Source organism: Bactrocera tryoni, unplaced genomic scaffold (genome assembly GCF_016617805.1).
Source record: "Bactrocera tryoni isolate S06 unplaced genomic scaffold, CSIRO_BtryS06_freeze2 scaffold_7, whole genome shotgun sequence".
NCBI lineage: Eukaryota > Metazoa > Arthropoda > Insecta > Diptera > Tephritidae > Bactrocera > Bactrocera tryoni.
In genome coordinates, this window is record NW_024396366.1 from 16,172,351 (window position 1) to 16,195,877 (window position 23,527).

Here is a 23,527-nt window from a genome sequence, read left to right on the forward strand (position 1 = left end):
CGTTTGTAGTAACCACTTAAAAATTCTTTAATCAAATATTATATATGTACATATATTATAACAAACAAATTTATTTAATTTCAGAAAATGAAAACTTCTTATCGCGACGCGTTCATAAAAGAAATCGTTTTTCTTTGAATTCAATTAGTCGCAACGAACAAGCAAACGTCAAATTCACGGTATCATGCCGTACGCTTTCACATCCATTGTTTTCAATAAGCAATGACAGCTTGAAAATCAGTTTGTCTTTTTTTGTTTTATTTTTCTTAACATCTGTTGAGTAAATAGCGTGTAATATAAAACAAGCAAAAGACATAATTGATTGATCTCTTACTCACTTGACAGAATTGTGAGGGTGCGTTAGTGACATGTAAAAATTATGTAAATGTGTTGGAGTTTCGGTCACGCAGGTTTTGCTGGGATCTACATGTGAATACATATAAGTATGTATGTATGTTGTGTATGCATTATTTTTGTGGGTATGTCATACGCACATATTTACAAGTGTACGTATAAGTAGGTATGATGCTATTTCAAACGATTGTTGTTTTTGTAAGGCAATGTTTGTAGTTTTTGGGGGTGACATATTTGCATGTGTACGCATATGTATACAAGTATGTAGGTTTGTGTATGCGTTATTTGTGCCAATGTCATACGCACATATTTATGTAAGTACATATGAGCAGCGCGCACATGTTATTATTGATAAGTGATAATATGGTTTAAATTCGCGAAAGCGAACATAAACACATATGGTCATGATACATGTGAATATAAATTTTGAATGATAAAATATACGATTTATTTACATTTATCACTATTATAATATATGTAAATAATTTTTTTAATATATTATGATAGTTTGTTATATATGTACATATGTATGTAATGAAGTGTACACATAAGTATGAATATATCAAATACAAAAAATTATTTAAAAAATAGGCTTTATTTCCACATTAACTAAGAATATTGCTTTGAAAAAGTAAGCTAATTCAAATGTATTCAATTGCACAACCACGGCTACCCGCTTGTAACAGATATTCCAAGCCAACTACACATTTCTTCTCTATACACTAACACCAACGCACATTTTCGGGTTATTTTTTGTTTACCTAAATGCGATGAAAAAAAGTTTGTTTCATTTCTTGATTTATTTGAATGAGTGCGAAGGAGAAAACATAATTGTCAATAGTGACAATAGAAAATCCCAAAAAGGGTAATAAAAACGATTGAAAGACGCATATCGTTCGTGATCGTACCATCGTAAAGGAGGCTCGTACAACAAGAAGGAAAGTAAATGAATTTTATGTAATTTTTATACCCTGAACAGGGTATATTAAGTTTGTCACGAAGTTTGTAACACCCAGAAGGAATCGTCAGAGACCCTATAAAGTATATATATAAATGATCAGTATGTCGAGCTGAGTCGATTTAGCCATGTCCGTCTGTCTGTCCGCCTGTCCGTCTGTCTGTATATATACGAACTAGTCTCTCAGTTTTTAAGATATCGTTTTGAAATTTTGCAAACGTCATTTCTCTTCAAGAAGCTGCTCATTTGTCGGAACGGCCGATATCGGGCCACTATAACATATAGCTGCCATACAAACTGAACGATCGGAATCAAGTTCTTGTAGGGAAAACTTTCACATTTGTCAAGATATATTCACGAAATTTGGTACAGACTATTTTCTAAGGCAACAATGTAATCTCCGAAGAAATTGATCAGATCGGTTAACTATAGCGTATAGCTACCATACAAACTGAACGATCGGAATCAAGTTCTTGTATGGACAACTTTCACATTTGACAAGATATATTCACGAAACTTGATATATGCTATTTTTTAAGGCAACAATGTAATCTCCAAAGAAATTATTCAGATCGGTTAACTATAGCATATAGCTGCCATACAAACTGAACGATCGGAAACAAGTTCTTGTAGGGAAAACTTTCACATTTGACAAGATATATTCACGAAATTTGGTATATGTTATTTTCTAAGGCAACAATGTAGTCTCCGAAGAAATTGTTCAGATCGGTTAACTATAGCATATAGCTGCCATACAAACTGAACGATCGGAATCAAGTTCTTGTATGGACAACTTTCACATTTGACAAGATATATTCACGAAACTTGATATATGTTATTTTCTAAGGCAACAATGTAATCTCCGAGGAAATTGTTCAGATCGGTTAACTATAGCATACAGCTGCCATACAAACTGAACGATCGGAATCAAGTTCTTGTATGGACAACTTTCACATTTGACAAGATATATTCACGAAACTTGATATATGTTATTTTCTAAGGCAACAATGTAATCTCTAAAAAACTTGTTTAGAACGGATTACTATAGCATATAGCTTCCATACAAACTGAACACATAGTTACTAACAGAAATGCACCTGTGAAGGGTATTTAGCTTCGGTGCAACCGAAGTTAACGTTTTTTCTTGTTTAACAATATTTTTAAAATAAGTAATTCATTTATTTTTATAGCTTTGGAAATCAGAACTGAATTGGAAGTAGCAGCAGCAGCTATATCATCAGAAGCGGCAAATATCAATTGTTAAGTAAGTATGTGAAAAAAGTGTGTGTACTTTGAAATTGGACTGCGCAGTCCAATATAATACGCAAAAATAAATACATACATATGTATGTATTTTATGCGTTTAAGGCGCCCTGCACAATCCAATATAATATGTGAAAACAAATGTTTGCTTTATATTTTAAATAATCAGATAATATTATTCTTTTGTTTCAGATATTATTATGATTTTTATTTAATTATTATTTCTTTTCAGATTTTATCACAATTTTTATTTAATTAATCTTTGCTTTCAGAGTAAATTCTATTTGTATTTAATATAATTTATTCTTTTAGATAATATTAATCTTCTTTTGCAGATATTATTATCATTTTATACGAATAATCTTTCTTTTTCTTTTAGATATTACAAATTCAATGTAATTATTATTTATTTTCAGGTATTAATAACCTTTATTTTATTTCAGGTATTTGTCTTTTATAATATTTGTCCACTCTTTTATTTTCAGGTTGTAATAATTCTTTTCTTTAATTAAGCTTTTTTCAGATATTAATTATTTTTTAAATTAAATTTATTTTTATTTATATATAAATTATAATAAATTTTATGTAAAAATGTAAAAAAAATAAAATCAAATAAAAATTTTAAAAATTAAAAAGTTTACTTTGAAATTTTAAAAGTAGGAATTAAAAATGCAACCCCGCATCAGCTATTTAAAAAGAGAAAATGCAACCCTGCATCAGCCGTCGATTGGGGATATTAGAGCAGGACAGATATACTTTTTTATATGACACTGCTGAATGAGCGCAACAAAGATGTATGATCACATGTATACATACGTGACTGGGTAAAATTGTCGCTCGGCCTATGCTAAAGTACACATGATTACCCTATGGATTACCCACTGATTATCTGATTTTTTACCCGCTCATGGTTGGCAGGGAGAATTCATACGAATACACATGTTTGCATATAAACGTATAAGCAAAAGAGCGAACATGCGTCTGTAACTGCAATATCTAAGTTTTGAGCATAATTTTTATTCCACGCTCAGCTCTGTTCAAGCAAAATGTTAAAATTTCTCCTGCCGAGTGGCAGTGGTGAAACACCTCCATCTCGACCGAGTTAGCCAAAAATATTTTTACGTTTTTCGCGCCGTGAACCTTCTCTATGATAGACGTTCTCTGTATGTATGTTATTATAATATGGTTAGAGAGTGATATATATGTTTTAAGATCATTTATTTCTATCTTACTCTAACATAGCATCGCTTAGAACATCAAATAACGTTTATAAAATGTTTGCCAATTTATGAGTATTTGGCATAAATTTGCAAAACTTCAAGTTGATGGAGGCACCTCTACACAAATCATGAAATTGCTAATTTTTCTTATGTTTAATATTTATCTAGGCACAACTCCGATTTCTTTGACGCCGCGATTTGAAGGTACCGTTGGAAAGAGGAAGTCCTCCTGATTAAAAAATATATAGGCTTATAGGTACCACAAACGCTTAGTTTACGAGATATTCGACCTTAAAGTTCAAAAATTCGCAAAATTGGAACATTTCAAGAAGCTATTTCACCACGTTAAACCCACTTTATTCACATTTTTCTCTTCAAATTAATTAAATTACACTATAATCTTTTAAATAAATCCACATTTTGCACTTTTAGCAGGTTTTTTATTTAAAAAATCTTTATTTTAAAAATTACATTTTACCCTCGTTTGAACCTCAATTGTTTACCAAAAATTACGAAGAAATGGAGCGCTGCCATATTTTCTTTTTTAAATTTATTAAGCAAATAAGTAATATTATATACATGTATTAGTAATATTATATAATAATATTATATATACATATGTATAAGTAATATTATATAATAATGTTACGTAATAGAGTGTAAGGTTACAGTACAGTACGAAAACTCAAATTTTGTTTCAATATGAGTGCATGATAACCGTAAAATATAACCACTTTATATCCAAAACTCATATTTTAAATATAATAATATATATATCGTCACCTAAAACACAAACCAAAGTATCATAAAAAATAAATTGAAATCGCTGACAAATACTTCAGTCAGCCCAGGTATTCGCTCGGCTAGAGTTATTTCTTTAGAGCACGGCCGAAGGCCGCCAACGCAGAAAGGAGTACTACGCGATATTACTTCAGTCACCCCGGGTATTCGCTCGGCCAGAGTTAATTTTTTAGAGCGCGGCCGAAGGCCGCCAACGCAGAAAGGAGTACTTCGCGAAAGTACTTCAGTCACATAAATTACGTATTACAGATATACATATGTAGAAAGTATATTTTTTATAGTTAATATAGAAAAAAGAATCACGCGATAAAACAAACAAAGAAAAATTGTTAAAAATCCTACATATTTACTGTTTAACCTCATAATTGTAAACAATCTAACCTTTTCAACGATGAGTGTGCTAAGTGATTTTTAAATTAATAAATTTAGGTAAAATATAGCAAAATAAAAGTGAAATGTAAGCTTATTTCAAAGCTTAGAGTGTGTATTTAAATATACAAAGTAAAAAATGTGAAAAAATTTTGTGAAACATAGAGAAATAACATGTTTTCTTAGTGTAAATTTTTGAACTTTTAATCGTGAATATGTTAAAAAATATTAGTAATTTTTACATTATTTTTGGATATTCCTCCGCTGGGGAGGCTCCCCTATCCGTACATACCCCATTTATACGGAAATTCGGTTTTTTTACCCCTCCGCCAAAGTAATCGGAAATTAATAAAATCGCTGCACCCTAATATGTATAGTGATTATATTTTTTTTAAGAAACCTTATGTGTCAGTCAGTATATTAAGTATACATATGTATGTATATAGTATATGTATTATTTATAAAGTTTCTGGTATTTCGATCCTCTGGTTGACATTTTACACCTTACGTCATCTCCCTGGCTCTTATTCTTGCAAGTTGTAAGAGTATAAAATGTTCGGTTGCATCCGAACTTAGCACTTCCTTACTTTTTTTTTCTTTTGTTTTTTTTTTTTTTAGTTATTATTGGCTTAGGTAAGTACACGGGTAAGTATTTAGCACTCCACTTCATATATATAACTATGTACATATAGATGTATTTTTTGTTACAGGTTGTTGTTATTTTTTTTATTGCACTTTTGATTCTGTTTTTAGGTATCACACACACTTCCACTTTACTGATTATATATCAGTTTATCTGTATACATATACATATGTATGTATATGCTATGTATAGATTTTAATCCTTTTTTATAACTTATAACAAAGTTTTGTTTTGTGTAATTTGTTTCTGTCACTACCACTGAACCGTGAAAGCCCAAAAACCGGAATGCGAAGAGTGTAACACAGGTAATTGGTTACGAAAATAATTTATTGCACAATTATTTTATTGCACTCTATATATTTTAAATTTTTTAATCACGCACTAGTCCTGCTGGGGTGCCAAGATGCGAGATTTTACTAAATTTATTACGAAAAACGGAAGGGCAGAAATGCTCGGAAGTACATTACTTGAGATGGTATGTTGTCGCAATTGTAAAAAAGTGTATAAATGCCATAGTATGCAGACTTCCAATCTCAATAGACACAAATGCTTTACCTCACATATAAATAAAGTGCCCAGACAGAAAGTAAGTGAGGAGAATAAAAAATTAACTTTAGAAGCTTGCGCTGATTGGGTGGTTGAAGAATGTCGTCCGTTTTCTTCCGTGGAGGGGTCGGAATTTACAAATTAGTAAAATTTTTTGTGCCTTTAGGAAAAAATGTTGATGTTGCCGACAACATTTTCCTATTTTCTTTAAGCTTTTTATTCTTATTACAATAACTGTTACGATTCTCTCGAACTAAAATTACAATAAATCATTAAGTTTTGATCACTCATCGGAATCGGTTGTTTTAATACACATAACTGGCGCAGTCAAAAAAAAAAAAGAACCGAAAAAGAAAATAATCACAAAAATATATTTAAATATATTTACAAGTGTATGACTAATTGTTATATATAAGTGAGACTGGCTATTAAAGAAAAAACAATAAAGTGTGTGGATTTAAAAGTAAAAAAAAACTATTGCATTTTATCGCTCAGAAAAAAACACTAGAACGTGACTTTTTGGTCATTTCCATCCAGTGTGAAAATGTGAAACCAGAGAAATAAAAAAGGAATAAAACAAAATGAAATAAATTTAATATAAAATTAAAATAAAAATAAAAATTAAAATAATAATAAAAATACAATAGAATAAATTAAACTAAAAGAGTTCCGTAATCAAGTATCGGTAAAAAAAGCAAAAGAAGCCACCGATTTCCCGCCAAAACTTATTTTTGTGAAACCTATGTACACAAATACCGGTTTTGTGGGCGCAAAAAAAAAAAAACATTGGAGAGCGAACAAAGCATAAAATAATATATAAAGAACAATTGAACTGACAAAATTTACCATGGCAACGAGCAACGGTGCTTTAACATTTACATTAAATAAGATAATTAAAGATGCACATTGTATTCGCGAGTATAAAGGTGACAACTCATGCGCTCTTACTTCGTTCTTAAGAGAAGTGGACATGGTCTTAACGTTTTTTCCAACGGATTCGCCAGAGAAAACCTACGTATTTCATCGTATTATAATCAATAAGATTCAAGGTGAAGCTTTGCACGTCGTTCGAACTCTTGGCCCCTCACCAACATGGATAGAAGTAAGAGATATTCTTATACGAAACTTTGGTATTAAAAAATCTTATAACCAGTTGTATCAAGAGGCATTTATGCTAGTAAATAAAAATGATATTGTTAATTATTATTTAGCTCTAAGAGATATTTTATGCAAAATAAATGAGAAATTCGAGTACGATGACGAAAAGCCTATTGAATTTAGCCCAAAAAATGTTGAAAAAACTATATTAAGAACATTTTTCATTCACGTACAGGTAAATACCGCAGATGCTAATTTTGATCAAGGAACAAATGTAGAAGGATTTGAACGTTTCAACAATTATCAACAATATTCTAATCATAGCAACTTTCAATATAACGAAAATGATCACGAAATAAATTTTCATACAATTGCCTCAAAACGACACTTCCCTTAATTGAGATTACAATTAAGCATGATAAATTAATTGCTTTAGTTGATACCGGATCCACAACTTCTCTTTTAAACAAAGACAAATTGTTGCAATATGAAAGAATACCTTTACATAACCCAATTTTATTTTCTTCTCTTAATTCAAAATCAAATATTTATCATGAAATCATAACCGACTTACCAACTGAGTTCAACGAAAATGCCACTATGTCATGGAAATTAACAGATTTTAGAGATAAACAATTCGACGCAATAATAGGGCAAAAATATATTAAAACCTCTTCAAGCCGTAATTGATATGAGTAAAGAAGTAGTTATTATTAACCATAGTGTATTAAAATTTCTTCCTAATTTTCCATACAATAGGCACGAAATTTACCAATTAGAGCCAACAAGCCTAGGGAAAAATGTAATGGATAACCTGTTTAGTGACCTAAATATCGAGGAGTCAGCTGCACTAAAGACCATTCTTAACGATTTCCAAGATTTAATTTTTATGGAGGGTGAAATATTAAGTAATACTAATTGTGTAGAGCACGAAATTAAAACCGTGTCTGAAAAACCAGTTTACTGTAAAATGTACAGATACCCCCATGTACACGAGAAGGAAATTTATAGACAGATAGACGACATGCTACGTCAAGGCATCATTAGGGAAAGTGCATTATAATGCACCTTTGTGGATAGTGCCCAAAGAAAAGGATAGTTCAGGGGTGGATAAGTGGAGAATAGTAATAGATTACCGAAAGTTAAATCAAATAACAGTAGAAGACAAATTCCCTATTCCTAATATTGAAAGTATATTAGATAAACTAGGCCGAGCTCAATATTTCTCCAATGATAGATTTGGCAAAGGGTTTTCACCAAATCCTCGTTAAAGAGGAAGACCGGTCGAAAACGGCATTTTCCACCCCACATGGTCACTACGAATTTACGCGAATGCCTTTTGGGCTCAAAATGCACCGGCCACATTTCAGCGTCTAATTAATACAGTTTTGAAAAACGATATTAATAAAAGATGCGTCGTCTACCTTGACGATATTTTAATTTTCTCCACAAGTTTACAAGAGCATGTCGTCGACATTAAGCATATTCTTAACAAATTAAGATATTCAAACTTAAAAATTCAAATTAATAAGTGCAAATTTTTCGCAAAAGAAACTCCTTTTTTAGGTCACATACTCACCCCAGTAGGAGTGAAACCCAATCCGGCAAAAGATGATTGCATTTTAAAGCTGCAACTACCCAAAAATGTGAAGCAGATCAAATCGTTTCTAAGTGTTACCGGATATTACAGAAAATTTATTCGCGACTACTCAAAGGTAGCTTATCCACTAATAAAGTTTTTAAAAAAGAATGCTAAAGTCAATCCTAATGATCCCAATTTCATCACTGCTTTCGAAAAACTTAAAACAATAATAACTGAAGCTCCCGTACTCAAGTACCCCGACTTTAAAAAACGTTTTCAACTGATAACAGACGCTAGCAACTATGCAGTTTTGCAGCAAGACAATCATCCAATTTGCTTCGCTAGTAGAACCCTAAATGACCATGAAAAAAATTATTCTGCCACTGAAAAAGAGTTATTAGCAATTGTTTGGGCTACTGGTTACTTTCGACCTTATTTATTTGGTGTTAAATTTGACATTCTTTCTGACCATCAACCACTGCGATGGCTTTTTGTTAAATCACATGTAAAAGATCTAAATCCGAGATTGTATAGATGGCTCGTTAAACTTAGTGAATTTAATATTAACATTAACTACATAAAGGGTCAAGATAATCATGTTGCAGACTTTTTGAGTAGAATTAGATGCGATGAAATACATACACTTAACTCATCAACTGAACAAGCCGATTCTCTATATAATAATACCGATGATCATGAGACATTGACATTCCCAGGAAGAAGATACTCATAATCATATTGGCATTCTTAACACAGTTGTTAATCGTTTTAAAACGCAAATAATTCTTACAGATGATAAAATCAAAGGCTTTGAATATAAACATAACAAAAAGAAAATATTTATTAATTCAGCTGACTTAGAAACAAATTTCGAACATTTATTAACAGAACATATAGGTACTGGAAAAGTAGGTATATTTACTGCATTAGACGATCATAAATACAATATTTTACAACAAAAAATAATAGACTTATTCGAAGGGAACGGAAATGTGAAATTTGTAAGATGTTCGTACAATGCAAAAGAAATAGAAAGTGAAGACCAAGTTTATAGAGAGATCCAAAGATACCATAAGAATGAAACGGGACATGCAGGCATAAACGAAAATTATGAAGGTTTAAAACGGCTGATATATTTCCCTAAACTCAAAGAATGCATACAGAAGTTTATAAATAATTGCGATATTTGTAGCAGATGTAAATACGATCTCAACCCTATTAAAGAAAACTTTAAATTTACAGATATTCCGACGGACACAAAGCAAATAGTACATATGGATGTGTATACAAATTCCAAATGCAATTTCTTAACCTTTATAGACCGTTTTTCGAAATTTGCAACAGCTTTCTATCTGGAAGATCGTAATAATCAAACGATAATCGAAAAATTACGACATTACAAATCCCAAAGAGGAAATTTTTATAAAATTATAACTGATAATGAGTTCAAAAGCGTTAATATAAAAGATTTTCTTAAAACCGAAAACATAGATTTACATTTTGTTAAGCCAAATAACCACACAGGCAATAGTGACATTGAGCGACTCCATAGTACATTAACGGAAAAATAAGAATTTTGTATATTGAAAACAAAGAATTAAGCATAAAAGATAAAATGAGTAAGGCTGTAGAATTTTATAATAATAGCTATCATTCTGTTACAAGATATAAACCAATCGATGTTGAATATGGGAATTGTAATAAAAAAATTATTTATGAAAATATTTTAAAATTTAAAACAAATTATCTTAAAAAAAGAAATAAAAATAGAGAAATATTTATGGATAATAGAAAAAAAAGGATATATCAAAAACTATAAATCTTTACGACATAAAAATGAACCTAAGTATAGATTTAATAATTTACAAAATGTTCATAGTTCAAACATAAAAAGACAACTGAAATTTGAAGGAAAACATCAAAATCTCATTTAATTTATTTAAAATAAGTATTAAACTCAGGAGAGTTTTAAATTTAGGCGATGGAGAAATTATGTATGTAAACATGTCTACAAAAATTATGTTTATAAACATTGTATATTATGTTACACTTAAGTTGCCGACAACATTTTCCTATTTTCTTTAAGCTTTTTATTCTTATTACAATAACTGTTACGATTCTCCCGAACTAAAATTACAATAAATTATTAAGTTTTGATCACTCATCGAATCGGTTGTTTTAATACACATAACTCGCAATAAGAAAATAAGACGAACAAAAAAGTTTCTGTTGAAATAACAAAATATGTATTGTATGTGATTTATGGAAAGAATATGTTAAACGCGATTTTTATCACACTGCATTTTGCGAAGGATTTCAAACTATACGATGTTGTCCTCGGAATGAAGTCCATGGATTATACACAAACTACAGGTCTTAATATTAAGAGAAATCTGCAGTTCGGCATTAATAATACTGTCTATTTTTTTTTGTCATAGACAGAGGAAGCCATGTGAAAAAGACGTTAGAAAGTAACCATAGGCTTAACTGTTCAAGTTATCTTTTCTCAAACGTATTGAAATCTAGTGTTGAATCTACACATGAGCTTAAAGACATAACATTATCCTGTAAGAAGCTTGTAAATATTTTAAGAAATCGGGTATGCAACATATGCTGTAAATATCGTTGAAACCCCACTGCCCAACCCGATAAAATTCAAATTTTTACTTGATGCAGAAATGAACAGGCTTTCTAATTTAAATATATGAGTAATTCAAAATTTAATTAAAATTTACTGGGATTTTGAAATAATTTCCAAAAAACTACAGGGATGTTCGAATCCTTCATTGTGCTATGTAATTCCCGCAATAAACAGGATAAAAGAAATTTGGAAGTTCGATGAAAATGATATGCAGGCAATTTCTGCGTTAAAATTAAAGATTTTGGAAGGTATAGAAGGAACTTGGATTCCAAATTTGAATGTACGGCAAAAAGTGGCTTATTATTTTTATCCACTAGTGTTGCTTGCAAGCTAGTTAAATGAAATTAAAATGTTTTCCACTGCTGAAAAATTCACACTATCACTATCAAATTCACACACCAGAAGATCATTCAATATTTTAATTGAGCCATACAACATCATCTTTCATGACTTTATCAGCAGGTAATTCTTCTTCAAATAACGAAGAGAGTTTCTTCTTTCCAAATCTGCTGCCATGTACGAATACTTGTTTAACAGAAGTTAAAAATGTGTCAGATGAACAACGTCGCTAGAGAAAATGTGCAATTTTTTTTTAAATTTCAATGTTATGCAATGGTGGCAAAATAATAGCAAACGATATCTGAGGTTGCCCAAGTTAGCATTTAAGCTAGCAGTGCAGCATCAGAGCGAGTATTTTCGCTTGCCGATAATATTAATACAGAAAAGCGCAACAGAATAGCGCCTAAGACAGTAGACAGCATTCTTTTCTTAAATTCACTTTAGTTGCTGGTGAAAATGTAAAAATATTTGAGAAAAAATAAAGAAATAGATGAAATTAAAAAAGATGGGTCAAGCCACGCCAAGTGGTCCATGAAAATTTCGAAAAATCTTCGATTTTGAAAATTAGCAGTTCATTAGGAAGGGGACCAGACGCATACCCCGTGATATAAATATTTCGTAAAATTCTTTTTTTATTAAAGTTAAACATTGCCCTTATCTCAACAGAATAACTGGTAATATAAATAAGAAAAAAATAAAGCTGAGTCAGCTTCAATTTACAAACATAAGTATGTATGTAAGTGGAGTTAAGAAATTCGATTTCATTCCAATAAGGACTGAACTGCGCAGTTAGTATTAAGTAAACAATATTGTAACCTATAAATAAGTGTATCATAAAATAAAGAACACTTTTCGTTTTTAGTCAAGAGGAAGATAGTTTCTTTTTTAAAAACGCTTTCTGCGCTACCGCAAAGTTAATTGCACATAATTATATATGTATGTGAACACAGCGGTCTTTTAAGATGATATCAAAACTTTTAATGACTTAATCAAGTAAATATATAAATTTATAACTAATTACCATAAACTTATATTAAATTCAATTTAAGTAATAATACGTACCTTACTCTATAATATATTTTAAATAATTGTATGGAATCATCATGAAATTTGCCAATTTTGACGCACATTCATATTATATACACTTAAGTACATGCCAAAAGTATGTCGATCTATAAATTATATGCAGAGTCGTTTGCGCATAGTAAATAAGCAAATTTGTTAGCGTATATTTATTAACATTGGAATTATCATTATTTTTCTCTTTTAACACTGACAAAAGGCTCAACTCTGCTATTTTCGAATCGGGGCATCTCGATGGCATACTAACTGTCAAATCTATTGCTAAATCTGTATGTGGGCATTTGTTATCATAACATAAACATTTGCGCAAAGGCGTCGGGTAGGTATGTTCGAGCTGATGTGGCTCATGTTTTGAGCTCTTGAGCTGTTTAAATATTAATATGGATGAAAAAAATTCATGTGAAAATTAAAAAAGTAGAAATATATTTTATTCTACAAATGTATTTCTTGAAAAAAAAAAAAATTTTCATACTTTCGGACTATAATAATTGTAGCATAAATTTTATATACCAATTAAAATAATAAATTTAATAACAGCAATGATATTTTGATTTATGCTTGTAAAAGTTTATTAAATTGATGACTTCGCTCATTCGCCAATCCATTTTGTATATTTTTAACGCAAATTTACAATATTAAACTAAATATTGATTTTTTGAAAAAATGTATTCAATTATTTTGAAAATGTACTTTATTTTTATAATTTAACACAATCGTCTTAATAATCGCTCTACTAAATTTAATATTCCGAAATGAAACTGCCGTCGATATATGAGTAAATGGGATGTGTTGCCCTTTCGAAATTTTCATAGAAAATAAAACTGATCTGTCAAACTGCTGAAGTGACAGTTCATTGCTTTCAATATATGGAATACTAATTAGTATTGTTTTGGACTTATTAGAAAAGGGTACAAGTGGAAAATTTAACCAGAAAAGTTTTACGTATAAAGTGCGGAAAAGACTGCTCCGGGCGTAAAAACTGAAAAAACAACGATTCACTTTTTTGTTGTGCTAGTGTTTCCGGAACTCATAAACTTAAATAATTGATGATTGGGAAGGCAAAAAATTAACGAGTTTTCAAAAATTTCAACTGCCCTACTGAGTAAAAAAGTTCCAAGTCCTCATGGATGACATCAGTCATTTTCAGCGATTGGTTTCACAAATGAATTGTGCCGCAGATTAATATTTATTGTGCTGCAGAGAAAATGTCATTTTAAGTACCTAAAAATTTCTAAGTTTAGGTAACAGATTTTCTTAAAAAAAAAGTTAAGGCGTTCCTCCTCATCGGCAATGCTTCGCCTTCTCCAAGTGAAATGGAGCTTAAAACCGAAGATGGAAACATAATTTCAATGTTTTTTCCTCCAAATGTTACCCCACTTATCCAACCAATGGAATAGAGCGCAATCAAAATAACCAAGCTATATTTCAGAAACAGTCTCTTAGATATGGTAACGACATTCTAGTAGAGTCAAAAAAGTGTTATATTAAGGGATGCTGTTACAATTTTAGAATCCGCATTGAATAAAGTAAGCAATTATACAATGGTAAAATGCTGGCAAAATGTTTTACGTTTCACGGCAAATGAGACAGATCCGGAGGAAGATATCCATTAAGCATACTGAAAGAAAATAAGGACTCAGAAGGACTCAGACGATCAGCAACAAATGCAGCTTCCATTTGATCTGTTCAATGAACTAAACCCTCAGGTTTGTCGATTATTAAAATTGTTTCAACAACACGACAGGTAATTCAATGATGAGTAGAACAATTTAGATACAAATGTGCGGACAATAAAACCAAGCAAAGCCGTCGAAATATTAAAATGACTTAAATGTATTAATACGTTTAAGATAGAAGGCTCTCTTCAAAATGTTGTGGCCAAATGAGCTTTCACACACCACACTTGCACCACTTCCCGTTGGTAGGTCTTGGTCGCGGACAGCCGGACGGCCTGTAGTAGCAGGTTAGTTGCGAAATAAGTTACAACGAATAAGCAATCCCCGACGATGAGCGGCAGGAGTGGAGGATGCGGTATAAAAGCCAGCCAATCCGATGAAACTCCTGCGACAGAGGCGAATAGTTACCGCCTCTCTAATATAGGTGACCGATCAAAATCCAGGCGCGACGGACTCAAAGTGAGCGGCTTCCTGGTCAGCATCTGTTCACCATGTTAGGTGCGGCTGTTAATAAGACCGGTCCATACCGGGGCGCACTGGGAGTCCCTTGAAGCATCACCATCTGTTCTCACTGGTGGTGTAGAGAGGGTGATGTGAGTCAGCTCTGCTGAAGTGTCAGCCACGATGTGAATCAGTAACCAGCCCCTTCAGGCCCTGGTCAGGAAGTGTACATTGCGCGCAGAACTAGTAGACTGCGTTGCTCCGGGCGAATTTTCCGGAACCGGTAAAGCGTAGGACAGGCCTCAGGGAACTGGGGTAGGGGCATATCCTCCGAGGGTACACCCGTTCCTGTCTATTTCGGCCCACCCCCCTGCACACGATGCGCTTATTAAACTAATAAATGGAGACGATTAATGAAAAAACACACAAGAACAACAATAGCAGCAACAAATTTAGCGGTGTTACCAGTCAATTTACGATTTCAGGAGTAGAACCCTTTAAAAAAGCTTCGCGTTTGGCTAGATCGCCAGTGAAGGTGCTCTCCGCACAAAGACCAGTGGGGTCGAAATCGTCACCTCCAACGCTTCTGGAGAACACACCGATATTGAAAGAAGCACAGTCGCAATGTATAAACTTGGTGATATGATACAAAAGCTTACGGATATGATGCATCCGCCACAGTGCTCTATCAACAATCCCTTGAGGGAACTGCTTAGCGAAATATCGAAGCTCTACATCCGTGCACAAGATGACCATAATAGACAACGAGAAGCTAACATAGGTAGAAGCGTAGTTATGGAACAGATGACTGCTGAAGTCACACCGAAAAGGCCACGTGATGACAAGTAGTGAAAAAGCACGAACCCCTCCAAAAAGGACTAAAACAACACAGGACGAACTAATTAGGAAAGCAGGAGAAAGCAGAAATTTCGGGGGAGGAGAAAAGGACGCGACAAGGGAAGATACTTGGATCACGATACCAAGCAAAGCCCAAAAAAATAAAAGCAAGAAGAAGGAAAACCCCGTTCTACGCCTTCGACGAGAAGCAATTGTTATCGCAAAAACCGGAGACATGTCTTACGCAGACATACTTCGGGCGGTTAAACAAAATGAAAATCTGCAAGTGCTTGGCGAAAATGTCTCAAGTATTAAAAAGACAGCTAAAGGAGAGATACTGTTAGAGCTAAAGAAATCACAGACAGGAAGTAATAAAGAATATAGAAAGGAGCTAGTGAAGATACTAGGAGATCAGGCACAAATTAGATCTCTAGCACAAGAAACTACAGTTGATGTGCGTGACTTGGACGACATAACGACGAAAGAGGATATAGCACAATCAATTCGTTCAGAATTTGAAGAGCTTCGTCTATTTAGTGAAGAGTGTATTAAAAGCATCAGACCAGCATATGCAGGCACTCAAAAAGCAATTATAAGCCTTCATGCGCAGGAAGTAAAGCACCTACTGGCAGCACAAAAAATTAAAATCGGCTGTACAATCTGCAGAATCCGGGAAAAAGCGCAACTGAAGAAATTTTTCAGATGTCTAGAGTATGGACATGTGGCGAAAGCATGCAGCAATCCAGAAGGCAGGAGCAAGTGATGTATTAAATGCGGAGAGGAGGGTCATTTCGCCAAAGATTGTGTTAACAATCCTTCCTGCAAGGCATGTAAACACAGTGGAAGTACAAACATAGACCATCAGATAGGAAGCCGGAAATGCCCCATATATGCAGCAGCACTCAAAAAACCTAGAAGGTGAAAATACTACAAATAAACCTGAACCACTGCGAAGCGGCCCAGGATCTCTTGACGCAAAACATATACGAAAATAAAATAGACGTTGCATTAATCTGTGAACAGTATAAAAAGAGGTGCGTGGAGTCCCTACGCGCGGATGAAGTTATACTTCTTAGTTATATTCCAAGAAATGCATATCATTTTGTATGAAAGAAAACTAGAAAACTTAAATTCACATTTTATAAATTTATTATGCACATAAAACGAAGAATAAAGCAAAGTCTAAATGAAGGAACTTTGACTAGAAAAGTAGTTCTGTCTCTTCATTGCGGAAGAGAATATGCAGCGTAATCATCTCTCTTTTGTAATCCATCAACACGCGTTGAAGGCCCAGCAGTTATCAGTGCGCGTTCAGAAATTGAAATCATATTTCCAATCTTATCAATATACTTATTACATGTGCGCGCATTGACTTGCATGTTCATACATTCATATATACTTATATGTACATATATTTGCATATATTGCCAAAGAAATAATGCACAAGCATACAAACATATATATGCGTACACATATGAATATGTCACCAACAAAAAATTGATCTTCACAAGTCAATATGGCAGCCAAATTGGCGAAGAACAAGTGTAGTACATTTTACAACAAAAACGATTTCATTCATGAACGCAGGCGCAAATACCACAAGCGATCTCGCTTCATTCATAAAAACAGAGGCCGTAACATCTCCCCGAGCATGCCTTTGCCAAGAAGTCGTCTTTTCGCGACGATGGCAAAAGCTAAAAATTATAAATTGCACAACTTTCTGGTGCTTCTCGCAAAAATCTGCGTCGATATGTATTCACGATCATACGTATACATACATACATATTTACGCATGTTTGTAGGCGAAGCTGCTACAGCGGCAAGGGGTGACAATCGGCGGCCATTACTTTACTTATGCCATAGAAATTCTATTGCTACGAATATGGAAATGACAACGAAATAATGCAAATATGCATATTTCTAAAGGTCATTAATTTCTTTGAAGAAATGAAAGGAATGAATGATCCTGAGAAGTAAAGTCTTAACTTTTAACGGCCGCATATATATATACATACATATTTACGCATGTTTGTAGGCGAAGCTGCTACAGCGGCAAGGGGTGACAATCAGCGGCCATTACTTTACTTATGCCATAGAAATTCTATTGCTACGTATATGGAAATGACAACGAAATAATGCAAATATGCATATTTCTAAAGGTCATTAATTTCTTTGAAGAAATGAAAGGAATGAATGATCCTGAGAAGTAAAGTCTTAACTTTTAACGGCCAACGCAGAGCATTTCAACCAGAAGGAATTTATTCATTAAAATCACCACTCAGAAGTCGTTTTATTCGTTGTAAGCGAACGATTTTCGAAGAAACATCATTTCTAATATGCCACAAGACAAAATTAGAAATGAACTTCTTAAACCTCACGCTGTCAGATAAAACGATATACCTCGTCATCGCGGGTCGATTTCCAAAAAATGTAAATGAAGACTAACTACAGAAATTATCCTGTAAAGTATAGCCTAAAGCCAAAAGAAACGAACAAACGATCGCCGATTGTCACCGCTTCGCTTGCTACTCGAACATCTTCGCAGACAAGGTTGCGTTAGATTCATATTGAGCAAGGTTGCGCAACCTGAATCTATCGCAACTTTTTCCGAACTCGTATAAGAAGTATAACTTCAATAAAGACCCTGACAAGTGGATTTCCGACACCACAAAAAAGGTTGCAATATGGGCTTGCAGAGATAAGATGATGCAAGACAAACCATTAATTGACAAGGCATACTATACAAAAGCCAAAATATGGGTTATTTATTTCTACAGCTGCTATATACACCCAAGTATACCACATGCTGAATATGAAAAAAAACTTGAAGACTTGGTAAAGGATGCGATGACAACTACACCTAATATAATTGCAGGTGACTTTAATGCCTGGGCGCTAGAATGGGGCAGCCAAAATACAAATTTGAGAGGTAGCGCATTACTTAAAGCATTTGCTGTTCTAGACGTAGTTCTGCTTAATACAGGAAGGCAAAACACCTTCGAGAAGAATGGGCGTGGCTCCTTTATCGATATATCCTTTGCCAGCAGGGTGCTATATCGATACATACACTGGCGGATATGCGACATATATACCCAAAGTGACCATTTGGCTATAATGTTAAGTATCAGCAAGAGTATGCAACAGCGAAATGCTTGCCATCAAAAGGTGCAGTTCAAGGGGTGGAGAATAGAGACCCTAGATGAGGAGCTCTTTAAGTTAATGCTAGATGAAAACATAAACAAAAGTGATGACATTTACCAACAGGCTAAATTGTTGGTACAACACATTAGCAAAGCCTGTGATGCCCCTATGAATAAAAAGAGGACAGCCGCACAGAGAAAGCCTGCTTATTTATGGAATCGAGAAATCGAATCTCTGAGAAGTGATAGTCACAAAGCAAGGCGCCGTTTCCAACAAAGCATAGGCAGCTTAGATTGTGACAGCCTTCGAGAAGCATTCAACGACCTAAAAAAGGCAATTAAAAAGAGCAAAGTGACATGTTTCAAAGAATTATGCGAAAAAGTGGACGAAAATCCGTGGGGAGCAGCGTATAGAATTGTAATGCCAAGGATTAAATGTGACAAATGTCAAGCGCCTACATGCCCTTCTTTACTCAAAAATGTTGTAGAAACCCTTTTCCCGCAACAAAACCAAGAAGAAGGAAATTTTTATCGCGAAGAAGTCGGAGCAGCGCCAGAAATCACTGAGCAGGAAGTTGTTCAAGCTGATGAGCACTTTGAAAATAGCAAAGCACCAGGATTAGATGGTATTCCGAATAGGGCTCTTAAAATTGCGATCAGCTATCATCTACAGCCATTTTCGTATTTGTACACACGTTGTCTTCTAAAAAATCATTTAGAAGGCTATGGTGGTCTCTCTGATAACCAATATGGTTTTCGTAGAAAGCGTTCAACTCTTGATGCAATCAAGAAAGTTACAGGTATAGCAGAAGAGGCTATTGAAGGAGACAAGTGGATGTATGGGAAAAAAGAATACTGTCCGGTCGTCACATTTGATGTGAGAAACGCCTTTAACTCGGCCCATAGGCCCCATATAATGCATGCATTGGTGCTCAAAAAAACACCGAGCTATTTGTTGTACGTCATACGAAGTTATTTGGCCGATAGGATCCTGATCTAAGACACTAACGAAGGACCAAACAAGTATAGGGTAACGGGTGGTGTGCCACAAGGATCTGTGCTAGGTCCACTCCTTTGGAATACACTATATGATGGAATATTGCGCCTCCCTCTACCGAAAGAAGTGCAAATAGTTGGATACGCAGATGATATTGCTGTGACAATAGTAGCTAAGGAGCTCCATCAAATAAAAAGTATTTGTAGGGATACTGTACTGAAGATAAAGCAGTGGCTAACGAGTGCAAAACTCGAACTTGCCGGCCACAAAACGGAAGCAGTGCTCATAACTAGCAGGAAAAAACTGGAAACCATTTCGCTTGACATAGACGGGCACATCATTGCAACACAATCCGCTGTGAAATACCTTGGTGTAACGATTGATGCGAGGCTTAACTACAAAATGCATGTTGAAAAAGCGGCGCGTGTAAACATGGCCTTATCAACAATCATGGCAAACATAGAAGGGACAGACATAATGGCTCTCGAACTTAAGCGAATATATGATCAAAGTAAAAGCGCAGGCCGGAAACTAACAAACCAGCTTAAACGAATGGCAAACACGCTGGGATACATCAAGCAAGGGGAGATGGACATACCGCTTAATCGGTAACATACAAGCATGGATAGAAAGAAAACACGTGGAGGTAAATCATTACATGACGCAGTTCCTAACAGGACATGGATGCTTCAGGGAGTACTTGCATAAGTACGGTCACGAGGAGGGAGTAGCTTGCTCTTTTTGTGGTAGCAGTAACGAGGACGCAGAACACATATTTTTTCACTGTCGTAAATATGCAAATGAGCGACTATCTTTGGAAAAGGAAGTATCCAACCGAATAACACCAGAGAATTTAGTGACCTATATGTTGCACTCGAGGAATGTGTGGAATTTAATGGAGAAGATGGCAGCCATAGTACTCCATGACCTGAGAAGAGCAGAACAGCAAAGAAGGAGTGAATCTACAGCAGCGAATAATGACGTGAGCCCACAGGCTAAGCTTGCCCTGCGATGAAATGCCTAACGGCGTTCCCACAGGGCCTCAGTAAAGCTACAGGAGACGGAGTTAGGGTTTAGTACGTAGGCGTACCGTTTCGAAGGTCCAGAACAGTAGGTAATATTGACTGGGCGTGATCCCGAATGAGGTGCACCTATAGCGGGCAGTACGAATCGTGCATATTGCTACAGCAAAGGAGCAGTATCTATGTAAGATTCCCCTCTGGCACAAAAAAAAAAACAACACCACACTTGCACACGATCTTATGCAGACGCACAACACTGACACACCACCCATTTTACAACACACATTCTACATCATACACCATACTAACACCCACACCAAACATTAACGAAAAGAGAGGAGGAGTAGCGGCTTAGTCTCTTTTTGATACCGATCGCTTTGGAACGACGACGCGCTGTACGACCAATTCGCCAGTCAACTTCAGTTTATCTTTAAATCAATCGTTGTAACATTGTTGTAAAGGCAATATTTCCGCGATACAGCCAGTAAAAAAGAAGAAACAAAGAAGGTTAAGTGACACACGCATTTACATATGTATATATTAAAAAACGCAAAATCATATAAAATAAACTTACACATATTAAAAGTGCAGTGCCGAAATATTGGAGGCACAAAGTTGAACAAGTGCAGTGCAGTAAAAAAAAACAAAAAATTGGTGTAGTTAGTTAAAATGGAATTAGATCGCTCTTGTACCCAAGTATGTATATACAAGGTGGATTCTAAGGTAAACAAGACTTTTGGGGCCATCTATATGTCGACTGGTTCGTTAGAATCTGCTATCTTTATCGATTGTCTAGTGAGAATTTCATGAAATTTCATTGATTGGAAGTGAGTTATTGTGCTTTAAGTTTCAGTATGTTTTGTGTTATCGGTGCGAAAATGAGCCTCGAACAAAGAGCCAACATAAAATTTTGTTTTAAAATTGGTAAAACTTTTACCGAAACGTTTCAATTGATGAAACAAGTTTATGGCGATTGCCTATTGATTGCCTATCCCGTAGCAGAATGCACGAGTTTTCAAAGTGGTCGTGAGGACATAAATGACGATCAGCATGTGGGGCAATCAAAATCCGTGATCACCAGAAATTCCAACGAAACTGTGTGTGAATTCATCAAAAATCAGCCGAAATCATAATTGAAGTGCATGGAAATGGAATTGAACATCTCCAAAACATCGATTTATCGCATTTTGACCGAACATTTGGGCTTACGAAAGGTGTGTGCACGGTTTGTTCCGCATAAATTGACTGACGACCGAAAATTTTTCAGAATCCAACATTCGAAAGACACCTTGTGACCGATTATTTGACCAAAAATTACATTTTAACCATTAACTACTCCCCGTATTCACCTGATATAGCACCGTGCGACGTCAGTATTTCTTGCAACATATTTCCAGGCTGGTCCAGTCCATTTTATTGATAGAGTTCGGAGGTTTTGGAAAGTAAGTGTGTCTAAGGCAGAGAATGATTGTTCATGAGTTGGAGTATGAAAGAGATAGCTTATTTTAAGACTTTTAATGGTGTGTTTATAGTCAGTGAATTACAAAAAGTTAGATTTTTTTTTAAATTTTTTGTTTTGTTATTAAACATTTCAGACTATTCACCTTCAGATTATTAGTTAGACATTTCTGGTGTTACTTTTGTGCACAACTCTCCCTTTTTCTGTAATAATGATTGTGTGTTTGTTTCCTTTTGTAATTTCTTTCTTATATTGTGGGGAAAGTTTAGATCCTAAACTGTTATTTTGATTGTCTGCCCTGGTGTGTAATAGTAGAACCAGTCAAAAACGCTACTCCCCTCATTCCTTCTCCTTCCCTAGCGAGCAAAATGTGTAAACAGTTGAGCACGTAGGAAAAACGCAGAAATCAGCTGTTCTCTTTTGTTTTCATTTCATTTGTTTGACATTTCATACAATTCTAAAAATTCTGTCAGCAGCCATATGAAAGTGGACAATAGTGGTGAAATGTTGCGAATTGTTCTCTTTATATAAACAGTATAAAAACAAAAAACGAAAGAGAAGATACAAAATTCGCCCAATCAATAAAAACTGGGGCTTTTGTGGTTACCAGATAGAAACTTTTCTGGGAATGAAACACACCGAACCAGAACAACTTTTTTTGCATATAAGGATGCCGCCGGACGTCTATAATTTGCTTCTGAATTTGGTATGGAAATTCTTGAAAAAGCCAAGGCAGCAGATTGGACCCGATGAAAAGCTCTCGTTGGTATTACTGTAAGTTGTGTTTTGCAAATTAATATACGTATGCATGTATATACATTTCGTCACCTTAAATGCAAAATAACGTAACAACATTTTCGGAAATTTACAGTGGCATGAAGGAAACACGAAATAAAATGGAAGATGCGTGAAAAAACATTTTTATATTGGTTAAAACTGGTTTATATCTGAGCGCAGAACTCGAAATTATTGAACATATCTGTGGCAACTAATCAGTGGCTCTTTGAGCTCCTATAAATGTCTTGCCATTGTCGCTCATGAGTTTTGACGGAAAATCA

General features: G+C 34.3%; 1 protein-coding gene and 1 pseudogene across 2 annotated transcripts; one reads left to right on the forward strand and one right to left on the reverse strand.

Annotated features, from left to right (window-relative positions):
- The first annotated feature begins 6,883 nt into the window (after nucleotides 1-6,883).
- Nucleotides 6,884-10,395, forward strand: LOC120781752. 2 transcript variants are annotated; one of them, XM_040113985.1, is made up of 2 exons: nucleotides 6,884-7,256; nucleotides 10,077-10,395. In XM_040113985.1, exons 1-2 carry the CDS (start codon nucleotides 7,002-7,004, stop codon nucleotides 10,101-10,103), a joined length of 282 nt encoding a protein of 93 aa, XP_039969919.1. In that variant the 5' UTR covers nucleotides 6,884-7,001; the 3' UTR covers nucleotides 10,104-10,395. The 2 variants fall into 2 exon arrangements, with proteins under 2 accessions (XP_039969919.1, XP_039969917.1); XM_040113983.1 differs by lacking the exon at nucleotides 10,077-10,395 and adding an exon at nucleotides 7,488-7,900.
- Nucleotides 10,396-18,124: 7,729 nt separating this feature from the next.
- Nucleotides 18,125-18,327, reverse strand: LOC120781879 (annotated as a pseudogene).
- Between the last annotated feature and the right edge of the window lie 5,200 nt (nucleotides 18,328-23,527).

Bases quoted from the DNA above. Each gene is read 5' to 3' on its own strand.
- LOC120781752 (XM_040113983.1), top strand. From the start codon at position 7,002: ATGGCAACGAGCAACGGTGCTTTAACATTTACATTAAATAAGATAATT. The intron at 7,257-7,487 runs GTAAGAGATATT...ATTCACGTACAG, and splicing joins CCTCACCAACATGGATAGAA to GTAAATACCGCAGATGCTAA.